Source organism: Oryx dammah, unplaced genomic scaffold (genome assembly GCF_014754425.2).
Source record: "Oryx dammah isolate SB20612 unplaced genomic scaffold, SCBI_Odam_1.1 HiC_scaffold_19, whole genome shotgun sequence".
Lineage (NCBI taxonomy): Eukaryota > Metazoa > Chordata > Mammalia > Artiodactyla > Bovidae > Oryx > Oryx dammah.
This window is the reverse complement of record NW_024070203.1, coordinates 49,476,784-49,497,967: the sequence shown is the minus strand read 5'-3', so window position 1 is coordinate 49,497,967 and position 21,184 is coordinate 49,476,784. Positions and strand designations below refer to the sequence as shown.

The following is a 21,184-nucleotide window of genomic DNA, read 5'->3' as shown; positions in this document are numbered from 1 at the left end:
TAATGAAATTAGAACTTAAAAATACGATGAACAGCCCTGCCTTTACTGGTTTATCAGAACAGTGATAGTGGTCAGTACAAGAGTTTTAGCAAATATTTCGGTTTGGTTATTCATTCCTGAAATTTTTGTTTGGTTGGTTGATTTTTAGTCTTTCTTGATTCCACCTGTCATGTTCCCTGAGATTAAACAACACCAAAGACACATTTCATTATAGGAGAGTAAGTACAGTTAGATAGATATTTGCTTTGAGAACAAGCCAAAAGATGCTCAGCGGTGGTTAATGTTTGCTGGTGCAGATAGACATTTCATAGCCCATGCAATCAGTATACACATAACTAAAATGTATGAATATTATATATTTGCATATATTTTTTTTATTCTTCCCTCAAAATTAACCGTCACGTTACACCTATCCAGCAGACATTTAATACTACATTTTTAGTGATATGAGGAATTTGTCATCTGATAGCATCTAAATTTCAGACCTTGAGAACCATGGTTGATAAGCTGGTTTCTGAAATTATGCCAGCACTGTGGAAGAGATATTTTAAAAATTAAATAGCGAGAAGTTATTTATCATATTGAAATGTGTGACTGCGGTGAGTTACTGTAGTGTCTCAGAGTTCAGGGGGTAACAGAGACCTTTCTCTCTCAGATGAGTATGTGAACCTTTTTAAAGATTTATTATTATTTTAACTATGAAGATATGATAACACCTTTACCTGAGACTTGGAAAATATAGAACAAGGTTATATATAGTTCAGCTACATATATTACAGTTTTTTAAGGAAGATAAGTTAAGATTTTTAGTTGGAATTTCAATATCAAACTCTCAAAAACTAATAGAATGAACACAGACAAGTGGAAGTAGAAACCTAAAAAGCACAGTGAACCAATTCAGCATAATTAAGATTTACACAGTTTTCACACACCAGCAGGGTATGCATTCTATTCAAGTTCCCCTAGACTATAAACTAGGAGACCCTGGAACATATCCAGGGACCTAACACCAGGTGCGAAAATTTGATGGTCTAAAGGTATTGAAATCATACAGAGTCTGTTCTCTGAGCATGAGAACCTTTTTTATTTTGTCTAGCTGTACTAGCTCACCCATTTGAGCTGCTGCTATTGTGACGTCTTAGAAAAACATTGCAGAGAAGTTTCCTATTTACAATTAACTGTTGCCAACAGTGATCACCAGCCAGAGAGAAATTGAAGGGGGAAAAAAAAGCTTTCATTTCACCACCGGAGTTACAGAAGGGTCAGAGCAGGATGGTGAACATGGACGAAATAATCAGTAGGAGAAGAAAAATGAATTTAGAGTTAAGTAGACTTGGGGGTGTTGCCTGGAATAGCAAATAATTTGAAGGCATTTCTGGACATTTGTAGATGATTGAGTACATTGAGGTTTTGTTTGCCGTAGCAGACATTAGGAGCTGATCATGAAATGAGAATGTGGACAGCCTTGAAAGGAAACGGGCCAGGAGTGGTTATTTTAGAGAGCACAAATTCACACATGATCTGAAACCTGGAGACATGTTAGTAGAAAGATATGGGACAGCAGGACATGAGTGTTGTCAGTAAAAGCTCCCAGGAACAGAGTCATGGAGCAGCGAGTCACTCACCAGCTTCAAGCTTCCTTGTCTTGCATGGAAAGAGGCTAATCCTTACCTGTCCTCCTTACTCTGGAACAGTAACATTCCTGTCCACCGGGAAAGACTGGAGTGCAGAGGCATCCCCACATCCTTCTAAGGATGGCGACTTCTTCAGGATGGGCTTGCTCCAGACGTGATGACTGACTCATTAGCCTCCCCTTTCCTTGGTGTCCTGTATGTTTTCAGGGTAACTGGTCAGCCCAAAGGGATTGCATATGAAGCTAAAAGAGGGCTTTTTCTATTTCCTACCCCATCTCATTCATGTCAGAGCAGAGTGAAAAATGGGAAGCCTTCTCCCCCACTGTGTCTGTTACAGTCCTTTGGGGTCCAGAATTATAAATGTACTTTACAGGTTTCCACCAGAGTCCTCCAGAGTCTCTCAAGGCTCCAAGGTTCTCAGCCTCAAGTAAAAGTGGATTTCTCACGCTTCTACTCCCCAGCACCTGTAAGACAAGGGCATATCCTTCGGTCATCAAGTCTGTTGTCATTCTAAGTAGATTCTGTGATTGTACTAAAACTACTGAAAGGGGAAAAAAGAACTTTCTGCAGTCCTCCTCCCACTGCCTGACACCTAGCACATTCAGGAAATCTGACCTGGAAAGTGTAGCCCACTCTGGGAGGTAAACCTGGAGCCTTTCAGCAACTGTCAGAGCTGAGAAGCAGCAGGGAAGGCCCAGGACCTTCCTGCTGACACTGGGCCACTCTCAGCCAGGGGGGCGGGCAGATTTCAGGGTTTGGTGGGTAATTCTTCCTATCCCTCCTGAGTTCAGTCTGCTTTCTCCTTTACAAGATGACAGTAGATTTTGAATTCCTGGGCTCTAGAGAAAACCCCTTCCTAAGTGCCAAGTGAAGTGAAAGTTGCTCAGTCACATCTGACTCTTTATGACCCCATGAACTGTAGCCCACCAAGCTCCTCTGTCCATGGAATTCTCCAGGCAAGAATACTGGAGCAGGTAGCCCTTCCCTTCTCCAGGAGATCTTCCTAAACCCAGGGATCGAACCTGGATCCCCCACATTGCAGGCAGATTCTTTACCATCTGAGCCACCAGGGAAGCCCCAAACAGGGCTCAGAGCCTAAATGTTCTGCCTCATTCTTAGCATGTGCAGTGTGCCCGCTGTGCTTGGAATTCTGGAGACTCAGTCTGAATTCCGGACGAGTGAGGGGCCCTTCCATTGGGATCAGTGCATCTGGCACTAAGCAATGGATCCCGGAAGGCAGCCCCACATTCCCCAGTGACAGCGGTTCATCCATCCCACCGACCTGCATGGCATTGCCTCCCAGGCCCCGCAGTCCGTTAATTCCCCTATAAGGAAAAGTAAAGGTTAAAAGTTCATCAGAAAGTGTCTAGAGCAGAAACTCAAGCCAACAGCAGACTCTTGATCAAGAATAATCCAAGTATTATAAGTCCCACAGGGATATTTTATTGAGGCAGCTCACTGACAGTCTATCAAGATTGAAGGAAAAGATTCCTATTATTTGAGCCAGAATTGAACATGACCCTTTTACTTAATTTGTTTGAATTCTGCCTTGCATTTCCACCACCGTCTCTAATGAAGGAGAAGCACACAGTTCTTTTTGTTCAACATACATGTGTTCATCTTCAAAACCGCCTTTGCCCCACCCCACCCCATCCCAGTCCAAATTATACCAAGTGTTATTTAAAGGTACTGAGCAGAAAAGCAACCATCCTGATTTACATATTTGTTTCAGCCATCATTTTTCTCAGTGTCCTGGGGTAAGTAAGCTATCATCTTATCCATTCAGTATGGGATGAAAGTTTTCTGTTCTTGGTTTAACACAGCCAAATGCTTAAAAACAGATAAAATCATGTTGGTTTTTTTTTTTTTTTAAGATTCCCACAAGGGAAAAAAAGAAAAGAAACTTTTTAAGAATTCAGGAGGAGCTAGATGATCTTCTGATATTTCCTTTTAAACTTGGAGGCGTTAATTACTAATTTGGTGGTTTGGGGAAGGCAACTATGAGTTAGATGAATCTGCAGTATTTTTAACACCACCTAAAATGTTCCTGCTGAAGAATAACCTTGATGAAAACCAGTTTTTCCCCCTAGTCTTTAGTAAGATATTTTCTAAGCTGCATTTCACTTGAAAGTCAGCCAAAACTGGTTTAAAAATATGTAGGAGAAGAAAGCACCTCATCTGCATTTTTCAGTACAAGTCAAAAATCTGTTAATATTAAAGATAATAAATAAGGAGGGCAGTAGACTCAAGAAAGAGAAAGCGTGACTATAAGAACTGTGGGTATGAAGGAATATTTATAGCAGAAAGGAAAGTTTATAACTTGAAGACAAAATAGATCATGGACATTTGCTATCACAAGATCTGTGGACAGAAGTACAGAAATCTCTCTTCATAGCATAGCTACCAGCTTTGCCGTAAACCTTTGGAGACCTGGCCTTTGCCTGTTCATCCCACTGGATTACTGTGTGACTTTGAGTTTGTTGCTTGGTCTCTCTGAGTTTTAAATTCCTATAGAAGGGAGAATCATTGTCTGACCACAGGGGAAGGACTTCGTGGGCTCTCCAAGGCCCTTCCAGTTCTAATTGTGGTTTTTAATCTGTCTGGCAAAGCAGAACTGTCAAGAGTCATCTCCTCAAAACTAGAAGGTTAACATAAGTCAAGTAAATCCTTTGTGCTCATTACATTAGTGTCCCCAATATCTGTTGCAACAAAAGACTGAAAATTTGAAGTGAAAGCAATCAAGGACTTTGTTTTTCTTTTTAACAAAGTTTTTATTGAAGTATAATTGATTAATAATGTGTTGGTTTCATGTGTGCAGCACAGTGAATCAGTTATACATATACCCACTCTTTTTGAGATTCGTTTCCCATATTGGCCATTACAGGGTATCATATAGAGTTCCCTGTGGTGTCCCAGGTGGCTCAGTGGTAGAGAATCCACCTGCCAAGGCAGGAGACGGGGGTTTGGTCCCTGGGTTGGGAAGATCCCTAGAGGAGAAAATGGAAACCCTCTCCAACGGACAGAGGAGTCTGGCAAGCTACCACGCATGGGGTCACAAAGAGTCAGACACAACGCTGACTGAGAACACATTTGTTAGATACAGCAAGTTCTTACTGGTTATCCTGCTGTACACTGTCATGCCTATCCATCCTGGTCTTCCAGTTTATCCCTCCCCCCGCCTTACCAGGGTAACCCTCCACTTGTTGTCTGCATCTGTAACTCTGTTTCTGTTTTGTAGATAAGTTCATTTGTATCTTTTAAAAAGTGGAACTATGGAATGTGTTCTTGTCACAGATTAGGTGTGAAATCAGTGGAGTCTCTGAATTACAGTTCCTACAAATGTTCCTACAAGGAAACATTCCTACTAGGAAAGGTTAAGTGAGTTAAATGGTTTGCTGAAAGAATAACTGTACTCCTGTTACTTTGTCATTCCTTGAAAAGCAGTGCTGTCCCAAACCCAACAACTTCCAAACCCATATTTTAAATACGATAGAACTTCAGATGCAGAATGGCTTACGGAGCCAGTCTCGAGCAAGTTCATATTTAGCGTCCCATGCCCAGCAGAGGAGCCAGTGCCTTTACTGGTCACTATCTTGGCAGGTCTAGACAGATCAAAGTGTAACTGGTTGATTTGGGATCTTTAGAGAGCCATTTTAGGTAATTTACAAAATGGATATCTTACTACTTAAGAGACTGTGTTTCAACTAAGATGCAGGATACAGGATGCTTGGGGCTGGTGCACTGGGATGACCCAGAGAGATGGTATGGGGAGGGAGGTGGGAGGGGGGTTCAGGATTGGGAACTCATGTACACCCGTGGCGGATTCATGTTGATGTATGGCAAAACCAATACAGTATTGTAAAGTAAAGTAAAATTTAAAAAAAGGAAGGGGGGAACAAAAAGAGTTCTAGTTTGTGTCATTTTAAAGGCATGAATAATGTTTGGTTTTTTTTTTTTGGTGATTAAGTATTTATGAAATGGGATCACGTTAGCACCAGCAAATGCACACCCAGTGGGCGTCTGCCCCGCGAAGAGGAAGTTACGTCTGCCCGTGACCCTTCACTGGGGTCCATTAGTCACTCGGCTGAACACTGCCAGCTGCCGGCATGTGTTTCGACCACTAGATAGTCTTACATTGCTCTAATTCTTAGTCATACTTTTAATCTGTCACCACAGAGACCATTGGTAAAGGACAAAAAGCATAACAACACTGACGTGGAAATACAAACAGCCTTGACCTGACAGTTCTCATCACTACCCACAAGGTCTGCTTAGATCCCGAAGGTTCTGAAGTTCTTTTTGGGCACACCCAGATGTTTCTATTACAACACTAAAAAGAAATGTGGTCATGATTATATCTGATTTCATTTTACCGAATATGCATCCATGTTGAAATAGGTTGACCCACCTTTTGTGACTAAAGGCCTGATAACTTTAGTGAGATTTAATCAAAATAAGGCCATTTCTATGAAATTGGCCATGGGAAAGAAGCCTTATTTTAAGCAACTAAAAAGCACCTAAAACTGTAATAATAGTCTGCATTTATATGACTTTACAGTTTTCTGATTGCCTTCACATTGGTCAGTGGTTCCTAACTTAACCCTCTGTATTTCAGAGTCTCCCACTGGCAGTGCACACCGTTCCCCCCTTCCCAGAGGTCTGAGGTGGGTTCATCTCCATCCTCCTTGCTCAGGTTTCTGCCCTGCATCAAGGGCCCCCTTCCTTCTCTGCTTCTCCTAGAAAAGAGACCCCTGCCAGAGAGAGATGCAAAGTTACGTCAGCCTAAAATCAGGGCCTCCCAGTCCTGTGTTGCAATTCGTTTTCCTTTCTTAGAACTTTTGTACAATCTTGATTGCAAATCTTCACCTCTTTAAGCACCCAGATTTTCCCTACCAGCCCTACATTTCAGCCAGAGACTAATAGTGGCCATTTATCAACTAAATACCCTCTCTGCATTAGTCCTCAATACTTAATAGAACTCAGTTCTGACCTTAACAACTGTACAAGGTAATATCATTGCCATTATACAAGTAAGGAAAGTGAGGCAAAAGTGACACAGCTAGGATGTGATCAGTGGGTTTAAGCCCAGGTCTGTCTGGTTTCCAGAGTCCACACTCTGTCTCTTTCAGGCTTGCTGTGCTGTGTCCTGTGCTCAGCCATGTCTGACTCTTTGCCACCCCATACACTCCCCTGGAGTTTTCTAGGCAGAAATACTGGATTAGATTGCAAGCTTAGGATCCTTTAAATAATTTTGAAACATTGAATCAACCCAGCATTTTTTTTTCCTGTTTCTTTTATTTTTATTCGTCTAAGACCCGACTCCAACAGTTGTCACCTTCTCAAAGCCTCTTCATTTTCTCCTGTTCTCTGAGCATCTTTCTTCCTGCCTTCCAACAGGATCTGCTGTCATGGATACAAGTAAAGTGCCTTTTCCCTTAGCCCAGCTAATCCCCCTGGTTACTGTCCAAATTTCCTCTTCCTGTCTGGGTCAGAAGTCACCAGCATGTGGCTCACACCTGCTTCCTCTGCTTCCTCTCTTCCTTCCTCACTGACCCTCTTTGGACTGGTTTCTGCAGTGGTCTTGTTAAAACTTTTTTTTGACCACATGGTGGGATCTTGGTTCCCCGACCAGGGATCAAACCTACACTACTTGGAGTGGAAGCTCAGAGTCTTAACTGCTGGGGCACCCAGGATGTCCCCTGACCTTCCTGTCAGAGCTGCCGTCTTGGAGGTTCTCAACAAACCTACCATCACCTTTCTCCAGCACAGAGCAAGGTTGACAGATGACCCCTTTCTCAGACTCTAAACCATGCTGGCTCATTTCAGCTGCCTCAGACAAATTCAGATGTGGCCCACTTCATTCCTAAGAGGAGCACAGGCCTTACCCAAGAACAGGAAACTTGAAAGGTTCCCTTGGAAGTTCACCTTCTACCTGTACACCACTGCCTCTCACTTCATTTCCTCCATCAGGTCCCTGGGACATTTTGTCTCCATCCTTTGCTTTTTTGACATGCTCATCTGATGGACTCCTCCACTATCTGTGATCACATGACCCACATTGCTGTTGCTCACCTTGACCCTTAACTTTGCATTGCAGCCTTCATTTCCAACTTGAAATGCTTAGGTCATATAAAATCCTGCTTGAATGTATCCTCTTTCAAACTGTCCATCCTTCCCATCCATACAGCGTCTCTGTGTAGTAAAGATGTTCATCTGCATACCAAGTTGGAAACCTTGGGGTTATCTTTTAGATATCTCTCTCTCTTACCTATTTTATTTATTTTTTAAAGTATTTATATATTTCTTTAGCTGTCTCAGGTCTTAGTTGCAACACGTGGGATCTGTCATTGCAGCCCATGGACTCTAGTTCTGGTGTGTGGGCTTAGTTGCTCTGTGGCATGTTGGACCTTAGTTCCCTGTGAAAGTGAAAGTGTTAGTCAGAAGTGTGTCCGACTCCTCATGACCGTACAGACTGTAGCCCGCCAGGCTCCTCTGTCCATAGGATTCTTTTTTTTTCTTTAATTGGAGACTAATTACTTTACAGTATTGTAGTGGTTTTGCCATACGTTGACATGAATGTCCATAGGATTCTCCAGGCAAGAATACTAGAGTGGGTTGCCATTTTCTTCTCCAGGGGATCTTCCCAACCCAGGGATCAAACCTTGGTCTCCTGCGTTGCAGGCACATTCTTTACCATCTGAGCCACCAGCAAAGCCCAGGGATCAAACCTGAGTCCCCTGCAACCTGCATTGCAAGGCAGATTCTTAACTACTAGACCACCAGGAAAGTCCCTTTACCTATTTATTTATTCCACCAATATTTGAGGATTGCTGCCGTGCCAGGCGTTATGGTAAGAGCTAGCAAAACAAATATGGAGGCTGCCTGCATGTTTCAAAGTTCTTACACTTCTTCCCTTAAAGATCCTTTGGCTCTTCCTTTTCTTAGTGCCATTCCCCTCGCTTGACATAGCTTCCCCAGCTCGCCCCAGCCAGGATTAGTGAAGCAATGTCTCATCTGATGACCCAACCTTTGGTCTTTTCTTCTCACTTCCTCTGGATACATAGAATATTCTGGAAATATTTATTCACGGATGATTTTTTTTAAGATTTTTTTTTCACTGTAAAATACACATAACATAAAATTTACCATCTTAACCATTTTTGCATGTACAGCTCAGCTGTAAGTGCATTCACATTGCTATGCAGCCAATCTCCAGAACTTTTTCATTTTCCAGAACTAAACTCTACCCATTAAATAACAACTCCCTGTTCTCCCTCCTCCAGCCTCTGGCAACCACGCTTCTACTTTGTGACTCTAGGAGGTTGACTCTTCTAGGTTCCTCCTGGGAATGGAATCCTACAAAGTTTGTCCTCTTGTGACTAGCTTATTTCTTTAGTGTTAAGTTCCATGGAAGGTTCATCCATGATATAGCATACATCAGAAATTCCTTCCTTTTTAAGGCTGACATTCTGACAACCCACTCCAGTATTCTTGCCAGGAGTATCCCATGGAGAGAGGAGCCTGGCAGGCTACAGTCCATGAGGTTGCAAAGAGTCAGACACAACTGAGTGACTAACACACATAGGCAACACACACACACACACATTCCGTGTGGACTTCCCAGGTGGCTCAGTGGTAAAGAAGCCACCTACTAGTGCAGGAGACTCAGGTTTGGTCCCTGGGTCAGGAAGATCCCCTGGAGTAGGAAGTGGCAACCCACTCCAATAATCTTGGCTGGAAAATTCCATAGACAGAGGATCCTGGCAGGCTGCAGTCCAGGGGGTCACAAAGAGCTGGACATGACTGAGCCCACACACATTACAATTGTTCCATGTGTGATTGGGCTGTGTTTCATTCATCCCTTCTTTCACAGAGGCACCTTTGGGTGGTTTCTACCTTTCGGCTGTTGTGAATAGCGCCCCTGTGAATGTGGGTGTAGATATCTCTCTGAGACCCTGCTTTCAATCTGGGGTGATATATACCAAGGAGTTGGATTGGTGGATCACACGGCAGTTGCATTTTTCATTGTGGGGGGCCCACCATACTGTTTCCGATAGCAGGGCACCAGGTTTATAAGTTCTCTACTTCCTTGCCAATGCTTGTTAGCTTGAGTGGTTTCTTCTCAATAGTAGCCATCCTAGTGGGTAAGAGGTAGTATCTCATTGTGGGTTTGATTTGTATCTCCCTTATGATTAGTGTTGTTGGACACCTTTTCATGTGCTTCCCAGCCGTTTGTGTATCTTTGCAGAAACGTCTCTTCTGGTCCTTTGCCCATTTTTTAATTGTTGTTCTTATTATATAAGTGGTAAGAGTTCTTTATATATTCTGGATACTATCCAAGTATCAGATAAATGATCAGCAAATACTTTCTCCCATAAAATGAAGTTTTAGTCTTATTTAGTGTAATGTGTTTGAACTGTAGAATAACACTCATTAAAAGGACTTTTCTCTAAACATTATTTCAAGAATAAAACATCCCTTAAAATTGTTTCTACACCAGATTTGTCTTAATGTGTAAATTACACAGCAAGGTAAATTTTAGATAAATTTTATAAAACCCAGAATAAAGTAGAAGATAGCCAATTATTTAGCTTATTCCAGCTGAGGATTACAAATGTGCTTTTCGCCTGGCCTGTCCAGAGAATATAACCTTTAAGCTTATTAAGTTTGATAAAATGTTAGGGAATAGAGCCTGTAATGTACTTAAGAATGAGGACTCATTTTCCAAGCTTGAAAATGTTCTGGATATAGAAAAAATATCTGTAAAGGAAACTGTGTGGTTGGCTATTCTGTCCCCAAGTAAATCACGTATGTCCCTAAGCATTCACACACTATCAGGGACTGGAGTTCAGAAAACTTAGTATAATAAGAGCTTATTGATCCAGTCATCTTTCTTCAATATCCGGCCAGTCTCCAAAAAGGATTTGCAGGGCATTATAACTCACATACATAAGAGCATTCCTGACGCCAGGGAATGTTAAACCATGTCATTAGAGGAGATAACCATACACATAGATTGACAATAATTTTATTCCAGGTTTCCCAGTAGGTGTAACAAAAAGAGAAACAATAGATAATGTGGTTCTGATTCTGTGATGCAAGGAAGCACACCAGCATGTCATCAGACCAGATTTTTCCTGGCACTAAATTTAAGAGGAAGTATATTGCCTGGATCTTTATGAGCATGACAGAAATCCACTTAATGGACAGCATTTCACATTCTTTGTATGAATCTTGGTTCATAGACTATCTTGGTTCATCCTCCTATCTCCACTGGATAAAAGGCCAAGGCTTGATATGAATTATGCTTCTGTGGAGGCATCTCTAAGACCACTAATGTAATGTGGTATAAAACTTCTGATCTCATGGACAGGAACCATCTGTGACTAGATTGGCCTCAGCCTGGTCTCTGGCTGCCCACGCTTTCAAAGCCCACGTCATCATACCTCTGCGAGACTTTGGGCCCTTGAAATATCAAAGCCACATTTCAGTGGGGATAGCACACCCCTTAAGCTACATTTTATATCTATATAACTTGATAATGCCTTTAGAAAAGGAAGCAATGAACCGCCCTGGCAAAAGAGACAGCTATTTGCTGATGCTGTCACTTGTTCTAAACCAGGACTTAAGAACACAGTTTTGAAGTGACTATTCCTGGTCCTGCCTTTTACAAAAGAAAAAGCAACTTTGGAAGAAAACATTAACATTCAAAAACTAATGAGTGTAAAGATGGGACTCATCAGAAGTAGTTTTTCCAAACCAAATTTACTGAGGCGCTTTTGCTGACTCTGCCTGTTGCAGATTAAAAGCAGCAGCAGCTAGCAGCAGCAGCTATGCCAGTGAGTAGGTCTGTGTATGAAAGACTGGGAGTTAGAAGTCAAGAGGAGCAGCTCAGGGCCCCACCTGTGCCTTAGCAGGCGTATATGCTGCATCCCATTGAGTTGGTCTGAGTGGAGAAGTACATCGATACTGAGAAAGCAGTTACACATCACGCCTTTGCTTTTTAGCTGAGAGCTGTGGAAACATCAATTTCTTGTTCATATTAAGAGTATTCCTTGCTTAACACACTAATTTCTTCATTAGAGCTACCACTGTATACACAGGATAACTGGATTTTGCAAGGCTAGCTCTCATAAGTGAATAATGTCACAGCCCAAAAGGAAGGCTAACAGGTCAATTGTTGGCATTTTCTTGAACGTGATGCCATAACCCAGGAAAGACTGGTGGTTATTGTCAGGCAGTTTCAAGGGAACCAGAAGGGAAGTGGAATGGTGGGCTGCATGGACAGACGCAGGGAGATCAATTCTGCCTTTGCAGGAACCAGTGAGATGCGACCCGGTCAGGAGCAGTGACAAGAAGGAGATGTGGTGGGGTCAGGCATGTGTTGAAGGTCCTGCCAGCCTCCTTTGCTGACCATGGATGTGGCCCGTGAGAGAAAAGGAGGCAACAGGGATGACTTACAGGGTCCAGGCTTGAGCAGCTGGAAAAATAGAGTAGCCATTATCTAAGATCTGGAATCTTATGCACCATTGCTTTTTTTTTTACATTAAAAAAATTTTCGGCTGTACTGGGTCTGTGTTGAGGTGCACAGAGTCTTCATTGCTGCAGGTTTTCTCTAGTTGTGGAGAGCAGTGGCAGCTCTCTAGTAGCGGCATGCGGGCTTCTCATTGCAGCAGCTCCTCTTGTCACGGAGTTTGGACTCCAGGGTGTGTGCGCTCAGCAGCTGCAACGCACGGGCTTAGTTGCCCCATGGCATGTGGACCTTAGTTCCCAGACCAGGGATTGAACCCCTGTCTCCTGCACTGGCAGTGTCTCCTAACCACTGGGCCACCAGAGAAGTCCCTCAATTACTGTGGTTTTTAAATGTTGCTAATAATTTCCTGTAAGTATATGGAAATCAAAGCAGATTACATGTGTAGCTCCTGAACCAATCAATGACAGCCTCTGCCATCAAATTTTCAGAGTCAGATCAGGTAACTTCACTTTGAACATAACAAATTTTAAGACACATCAAAATCAGCATTTTTTTTCAAAGCAGTTTTTTGTTGGGAAGAAAATGTAAACAATAGAAATAGAAAATTATAAATATTGTATACAGTTTTACCTTTAGCCAAATTCTGGTTCATTCTAGATTAAAATCTTTATCTGCTGCGTCAGTGAATAGGTGCATAAAATATGGAAAGAGGCTGGAACGGTTGTCTAAGGGGCCTGCATGTGCCTCAGTAGTAGTAAGTGCATGTGCTGAGCATGTTCCATGTATTGTTTATGTGCTTTTCCTTTTTTTCTAAAAACATTATAATGTTTAAGAAAAACTGAGAAAGCCAGATTGTTTTGTTCTGAGTAAGGTAACTTGAAAGTTCATGAAACACGTATTTTAGTCTCTAAAGAAAAAAAAATTCTCATCAAATTCCCTGGTGGCTGAGACGGTAAAGAATCCACCTGCAAGTGCAGGAGACTCAGGTTCGATCCCTGAAGATCCCCTGGAAAAGGAAATGGCAACCCACTCCAGTATTGCCTGGAGAATCCCTTGAGCCTGGCTGGCTGTAATCCATGGGGTCACTAAGAGTCGGACGTGACTGAGCGACTAACACTACTACTGATTGGAAAGCAACAAGTTGTAATTAAGGTTTGAGTACAATTCTGCCTGACATTCAGAACTTCCACTGTTGCTGTTTGGGCTGTTTGCAAGTGAGCTTTGCAGGGCTTATGTCTGAGTGAGGGTCACTTACCTGCCGTACCAGCTTAGCCAGTGACCCAGAACTCTCTGTAGCTTTTCACCCCAAAATAGTAACTCTCTACATGTTAAAACTGGTTTATTGGTTAAAGTAGGACCTAAAAGAAAGTCAGCTACTGATGCCTGAGAGATGGTGTTTTCCCCTTACTTTTTGCTCCATTTGATATGAGAAAGAATAGATGACGATGATGGTATTAGGAGATTCCTGAGGGTCTGAAGACTGATGGGTGTCAGCAGTCTTTGGAGTAAACAAAATCTTGGGCATGTGTGAGCGCTCTTCTTTATGTGGATGTGTTTTGCGTGAACAGCCATCTGGAAGCAGCCAGGCATCCACTTTGAGTAGTTTCCACCTGTCTTCTCTCCCACCACCAACCCCCCACCACTGACCCATGAACGATGTCATTTTGGTGTGTCTTACTGACTAAGGGATTGTGCGTTGCTCGAGAACTGAGCCTGGGATTGGAACACATGAATCACGTGAACTGGGGTCAAGCCCAGATTTTGCCCCTGGACAAAATCAGGATGTATCAATGGCCCGACCCCCACAGCGCTTTTGATGACAGCAAATTCAGATGGCTTCCTGTTCTCTTCTACTTTTAAAAAATTATTTATTTATTTTTGGCTAAACTGGGTCTTTGTTGCTGTGTGTGGGCTTTCTCTAGTTGCAGTGGGGGTGGGGGCTGTTCTTCATTGCGGTGCTTCTCTTGTTGTAGAGCATGGGCTCCAGGCACACAGTAGTTGTGATGCATGGGCTTAGTTGCCTGCAGCATGTAGGATCTTCCCAGACCAGGGATTGAACCCATGTCCCCTGCATTGGCAGGTGGATTCTCAACCACTGGACCACCAGGGAAGTCCCTCTCTTCTATTTCTTGTTATCAGGTCCAGGATTACCAAAAGCTCCTGGGCACACACCTGTTTTCAGGCTTGACTCTGGTTTTGACCATCATGGCAGTCATGCGGAAGCACTGACACAGAGAGGGGCACTCAGTGGAAAAGGTCCCCCCCACCGCCTTTGTCTGGTCTTACAGGAAAGAACAAGTAGTAAAGGGTTAAGGCTTCGCTGATGCAGTGCTTCCAAAATATATTTGCAGAAAGGTTAAGCTGTGTTTTTCTGTTTTCCAGTTTAGCTTGCTGTCAGAAGTGGTGGAAATACTTCCACCATTTATTTCACTCCATGGTGGTGAGTTGTGGTTGAGTCAGAATAAATAGTACTTGATTTTTGTAAGTTTATCATTGAAAGGCTAGCAGATTTATTATAGGGCAGGATAACTGTACTCTTGTGGCTTCATTAATTATGGTACCTAGACATAATTAGGCTCAAGCTAAGTTTAGCAGATAAAATGGAAAATAATTCTGGGGACAAAAAAGAGTTGAGATTCTGAGAAACTGAAAGAGCATAAGAGAGGGCATCCACTGAGTCTCAGACCCAACACATGGAACTAAAGCCTCATCAGTGTTGGCTTCCTCATGGGGGTTTTTAGGAATATGTTCTAACCCTCTTAATCTTATCTCCATACCCTATCAACAGGGATCCTCTAAAATACCCTCTGTAATTCATAGATAATAATTCTGATGAATTTGATTTATTCAATTTTAATTCATATACTTTATTTTTTAGAGCAGTTTTAAGTATACAGAAAAAACTGAGCAGGAAATACAGAGTTTCTGCATACCTCCTCTGCCCACATCCACACCCAATTCCCCTTGTTATTAACATCTTGCAGTAGTGGGTACATTTGATACAATTGAGGAACCCACGTGAATATGTTAGTATTAACTAGAAGTCCATACTATATGCTAGGGTTCACTCTTTGTACAGTTCAGTGGGTTAGGACAAGAGCATGTCGTCATGTATCCCCCCCATTAGAGGATTATCCAGAATAGTTTCAGCCCCCTAAATATTCCCTGTGATCCTCTTGTTCATCCCTCACCTGCTTTCACCTTGAACCCTTGGAAACTGCTGATCTTTTTACTGTCTCTGTAGTTTTGTCAATCCATTCATTTTTAAGTGACTAGCCAGCTGTTCCTAAGAAAGCATCCTTCATTCTTTTATTTATGAAATGATCCCTCAATAAATACTATGTGCCAAGCAGTGTTCTGTGCCTTGAGAATATAGTGTTGCTGTTATTTAGTCCTTAAGTCATGCCCGACTCTTTGCAACCCATGGACCGTATAGCACAACAGGCTCCTCTGTCCTCCACTGTCTCTTGGAGTTTGCTCACTCATGTCCATTGAGTCAGTGATGCTATCCAGCCAGTTTCATCCTCTGCTGCCCCCTTCTCCTCTTGCCCTCAATCTTTCCCAGCATCAGGGTCTTTTCAAATGAATCAGCTCTTCCCATCAGTTGGCCAAAATATTGGCGCTTCAGCTTCAGCAACAGTCTTTCCAGTGAATATTCAGGGTTGACTGGTTTGATCTCCTTACAGTCCACAGGACTCTTAAGAGTCTCCTCCAGCATCACAGTTTAAAGCATCAATTTGACATTCAGCTTTCTTTATGGTCCAACTCTCACATCTGTACACGACTACTGAAAAACCATAGCTTTGACTATACAGACCTCTGTCTGCAAAGTGATATCTCTGCCTTATAATACACTGTCTAGGTTTGTCATAGCTTTCCTTCCAAGGAGCAACCATCTTTTAATTCTGTGGCTGCAGTCACAGTCCACAGTGGTTTTGGAGCCCAATAAAAGAAAATCTGTCACTGCTTCCACTTTTTCTCCTTCTGTTTGCCATGAAGTGATGGGACCTGATGTCAGGATCTTGACCTTCAGGCCAGCTTTTTCACTCTCCTTTTTCAAGAGGTTCTTTACTTCTTTTCACTTTCTGCCATTAGAGTGGTATCATCTGCATATCTGAGGTTGTTGATATTTCTCCTGGCAGTCTGGATTCCAGCTTGTGATTCATCCAGCTTGGCATTTTGCATGATATACTCTGCATATAAGTTAAATAAGCAGGGTGACATGACAGTATACAGCCTTGTCATACTCCTTTCCCAATTTTGAACTAGTCCATTGTTCCATGTCTGGTTCTTACTGTTGCCTTTTGACCTGCTTACATGTGACCGTGTACTCACATCTCTTGAAGAATTTTCTGCAGTTTGTGATCCACACAGTCAAAGCCTTTAGTGTAGTCAATAAAGCAGAAATAGATTTTTTTCTGAAACTCCTTTGCAGTTTGATTTTGTGGTTCCTCTGCCTCTTTGAAAACCAGGTTGTACATTTGGAAGTTCTCTGTTCAAACCCTGCTGAAGCCTAGCTTGAAGCCATTTCTTCTAAGGAATTCTTGATCACAGAAGTAGATATAATGGTCATCTGAATTAAATTCACCCATTCCTGTCCGTTTTAGTTCACTGATTCCTAAAATGTCACTGTTCAGTCTTTGCCATCTCCTGCTTGACCATGTCCAATTTACCTTGATTGATGGACCTACCATTCCAGGTTCCTATGCAGTATTGCTCTTCACAGCATCAGACTTTACTTTCACCACCAGACACATCCACAGCTGAGTGTCATTTCCATTTTGGCCCAGCCGATTCATTCTTACTGAAGCTATTAGTAATTGCCCTCCACTCTTCCCCTGTAACATACTGGACACTTTCCAACCTGGAGGCTCATCATCTGGTGTCTTATCTTCTTGCATTTTCCTCCTGTCCATGGCGTTCTCCAGGCAAGAATATTAGAGTAGGTTGTCATTCCCTCCTCCAGTAGACCACATGCTGTCAGAACTCTTCTCTGTGACCCGTCCATCTTGGGTGGCTCTGCACAGCATGGCTCATAGCTTCGTTGTGTTATGCAAGCCCCTTCCCCACGATGAGGATGTGATCCATGAAGGGGTGGGAATATAGTAGAGGACCAAAACTAAGAAAAAAAAATCCCTAAAATAAAAATCTCCATGACACTTAACATTATAGCACAGCAAACCTCCAAGCTCAGCTAGGTCCTAAGTAGGAATGAAATGGGGCCCTGCCTGAGAGCACAGGATGTGAGCAGGGAGTTAGCAAAGGTAATTGGAGAATGAGGCCTCTGGCATTTAGCCCCAAATCCTCAGGTCAGACCCTGTCCTCCCAGGCTAGGACACAATGCCATTTCCCAACATTTCCTCTCCTGCTGTCTCTGAAATGAGTGCTAGCACCTCTTTTAGACTCTTTCTAAGCTTTTACTACTAGTTATTATAGCCCTGCCTAGCACTAATAAAAGAAAATAGGAAGTTTATAAAATTATAAGAAGTAGGTGCCCAGGGTCGTCATCTAAATACCAATTGGACAAGGTCTTCTCCTTTGGAAGTGGATGACCCAGTCTCAGCCTCCAAGCCCCTCTTCTTGGGCAGGCGGATGTCAGTCTCCGTGAGTCTTGCCTTGGGGAGGCCCACTCTTAGCCCTGCTTCCTTTCTCCCAGCCCTAGTCCTCTAGAAAGAGCAGAGGTTTCAGTGGGTAAGGAATTGGGCCAGGGAGAAGGCGGTAGACTGAAAGAGACCCCTTTCCTCCTCTGCAGCTCCACTTCTCTCCTCCTCTTTTGTTTCACACAAGAAATGTGCTTAAAGAACAACTAAATGGACTTCTTGGAACAATCCTGGGCACATTCTCCCAGCAGCAGAGGGGAGCCCACGGTGTAGGTCTGCTCCCAACTACACCTTCAGCAAATCACACCGGTAGCATGACCCGGCCATGCCGGGAGCATGTCTTCAATACACCACAGAAATCAGCCAGTGCTGGCACTTCCCTGATGGTCCGGTGGTTAAGACTCCTCACTTCCAGTGCAGGGGGCTCGAGTTTAATCTCAGGTCAAGGAGCTAAGATCCCACATGGTGCGTAGCATGGCCAAAAAACAAAGACAAAGTTATTTTTTAAAAAAGCAGTCAGTCAATGCTACAGATCAGAGTTTTACTATTTTTTTGTTCCCCAGAGAGCTTCTTTACTAGCACACCACTGGGCAGATCTTCTTACTCAAATCCTTACATTGACTCTACCAGAGAAATGAAATCCATGGGTTCTATACTAATTTGCACGATCCAGTCCTGTTCTCCATGGTTGGGGGACAGAAAAGGAGAACCCCACCCCCAGCCCAAGTCAATAGGGGATTTGATCCTGTACGTTTTGAACAGTAAGCTTTGCTTTAAGCTGCGCATAACTTCCATGTACATTCGTCAACCTTGCAAGAAAGATCGAGGCAACTCACAGGTGTTCATCCACCTTATCATTGACGTCTCACAGCGAAGTGAGTGCAGAACTTCCTGTGGCAGGTGTGGGGCCAGGGTCACTTTGAGCATTTCTTCCCCGCCCCGCCTGCCCCGTAGACCATTTTTGCAGGTCCTGTGTAATTACCAGGGCGCCGCCCTTGCTGACCCACCCTCTGTGCTCCCGTAGGACTGCCCACGCGAGAGCCAAAGCCGACGCAGCAGACCAGGCCGCGCTGGCCGCCCGCCAGGAGTGTGACATCGCCAGAGCTGTGGCCCGAGAGCTGTCGCCTGACTTTTACCAGCCAGGTGGGACCTGCGACGCTGTTGGTCGGGGGGATGCAGGGCGGGTGGGGGGCGGGAGCAGGTAGGACCTGCAATGGGTGGGGGGCAGGTAGGAGCAGCTAGGACCTGCTGAGATAGGAGGGAGTGGGGGGCTAGGAACGTGGCCTCTGGTTTCCTTTCGCCTGCTTTTCTTTATAATCTGAAGATCTGTGCCCCCTGAATTTCAGCAGGACTACAGAAAAATTGGGAGCTTAGCATAACACATGTCCGGAGTCTTGAGTGTTAGTGCTGGAGTTCTGGCTTGTTCTTCCCCAGTGCGTCTCCCTCACCTTCTGCTCTCCCACCCAGAGCAGCAAACTTCCAACTGATAGCATAAACAAGATGAGAATCTAAAAGAAGCATCTAAGCAGTTGTGTTAATGTGTTAGGGTCCATCACAGGTGCTAAAACAAATACCTCAGAATCAGGCACCTGTAACAATCACATTAGCAAAGAAAACAACTAGTAAGTATTGGACTAATGTTTTTAACACACCTAAAGGAATGTTGGGATGTAAAGAAATGCACCACTTAAAAACAGTTGCCTCTGCGCAGACTAAGAGGAGAATGTATGTCATCATAGAAAAAATGAAAGGGACAACCACACACACACGAAATCAACCCAGATCATCTGCCTCTCAAACATTATACCATAGTAGTAAACAGATGTTTACAGCAGGCTTAAATATTTAACTCACTCCTTAGAGCTTTCCTAGTAAACTGTTTCCATCCCTTTCTTTATTACAGGATGTTACAGGATTATGTTTAATATGTGTTATAGGAAAAGGTGGCAATTGCCATTTTATTGATTCTCCATAGTTTTAGAAACAACTTCCTGTTGATTCTAGGGATCAACAGGTTTCCAGGCAAAGAGACTAAAAGAAATGTTCTTAATTTCTAAGTATCGAAATTTGTTTTCTTGGTGAAGAGTTTTTCCACGTTGGTTTCTTTTAATCAAGCTGGATAACTAGCTCCCTGCACAACACGTGTGTCCAATACCCGTTTGCCTCCAGTGAGGGTGATAAGGTACTGGAAACCACAGGGCATCCGTGTGGCTGCATGAACAAGGTACGTCATGGTGTGCAGAAGAGCAAGCTTCCTGTAGAAGCTAGAACATCAACTGTAATATAGCACGGGAAAATGAGAAAGGAAGGACAGGAGTTGTTTTTTGTTGTTTTTTTTTTTTTTTCTGTAAAAGGTGAAGACAGTAAAAGGCCATGTTAACAAAACTCTTTTTATGAGAGTGCTTTGGGACAGGGCTGGGTTTGGTTGCAGAGTGATTGAGTTACTATAGAATGACTAGTTCTGTACTAGTTCAAGGGAGAAAACCAGGGGCAATGGATGTTTTCTTTCATGTGCATCCTTGGTGTTGTGTTTTATTTTCATTTGTGTCCCATCTCTGGGTCGACTGAAATCATCTAATGCATACTTGTTTGATTAGGAAAGGGAAATTTTCCATTTTGGGGGGTAGGAATAAACACTTCTCTGGAAATTCCCACATCCCTAGACCTAAGCACCTTGGGAACTACTTGTTGTAGGGTGTGAGAGCTGAAGAGGGATTCAGCCACCCTGGAGGGACCCTCTTGTCCCTTTGCAGTAGTGATGCTCTTGGGAGCAGCTGGGCAGTTGGGAGACAAAGCAGCTTCATGAAGCAGCCCTAGCCTTGAGCTGCTGTGGAAGCAAACAAACTCGCTATTGTCTGCAGATGGTAATTGCTCGGTTCTGTTGTTCACTCCACTGGGGATGGGGTCCCTGAGATTGCCAGTCGGTGTTAACAGAAGGTAAATGATAGTGGAGGTCATCTCAATTTTTCAGACTAAAAGGTCTTTTAAAGCCTTTTGTGACGTGAAAGCATTGGAGGAGGGGGGAAAATTTTGTGGGAAAATGCCATTCCACCCTTTCATAGCTAAAACATCGTCACACAAGCCAGTTGTCCCTCAGTAATAAATACATCACAGTAGCACGAGATGACAAGGGGTCTATTTGAGACAGGAGCTAAGGGGGGGTGGCAGCGATCCCCTTTGACCCACAGCCAGCAGTACCTTCGGCAACTGTATAGAAAGCCTTTTCTGTCCTGAGTATTATTGATCTCCTCAAGGGAACATAACATGCTTTGCACTGTGCATTCTTCCCAGGGTGATCAAATTGGATAGACATTTCTGAAAGGGCTTTCAAGTACTTTTTTCTGAGTCAGACTGCGCGATTCATTTACATATCCCAGATACAAATGTTTCCTTTGTTGGGAATGAATGTGTCGTGCATAGAAGGCGTTAACCCTTGGAAAAAAGGATGTCTGTCATAGCTAATATTTTGAACTTTC

At 43.2% G+C, this 21,184-nt stretch overlaps 1 protein-coding gene across 7 annotated transcripts in view; it reads left to right on the top strand.

Annotated features, from left to right (window-relative positions):
• The window catches only part of JPH1 (junctophilin 1), an 86,458-nt gene that overhangs the window by 48,430 nt on the left and 16,844 nt on the right, over positions 1-21,184 (top strand). For 6 of the 7 annotated variants that reach the window (XM_040262062.1, XM_040262061.1, XM_040262059.1 and 3 more), the window contains exon 3: positions 18,733-18,851. In XM_040262062.1, the coding sequence (XP_040117996.1) occupies positions 18,733-18,851 (119 nt within the window). Of the gene's footprint in view, positions 1-11,951; positions 12,207-18,732; positions 18,852-21,184 lie in introns of those variants that run through there. The other variant, XM_040262063.1, reaches the window with a different exon arrangement.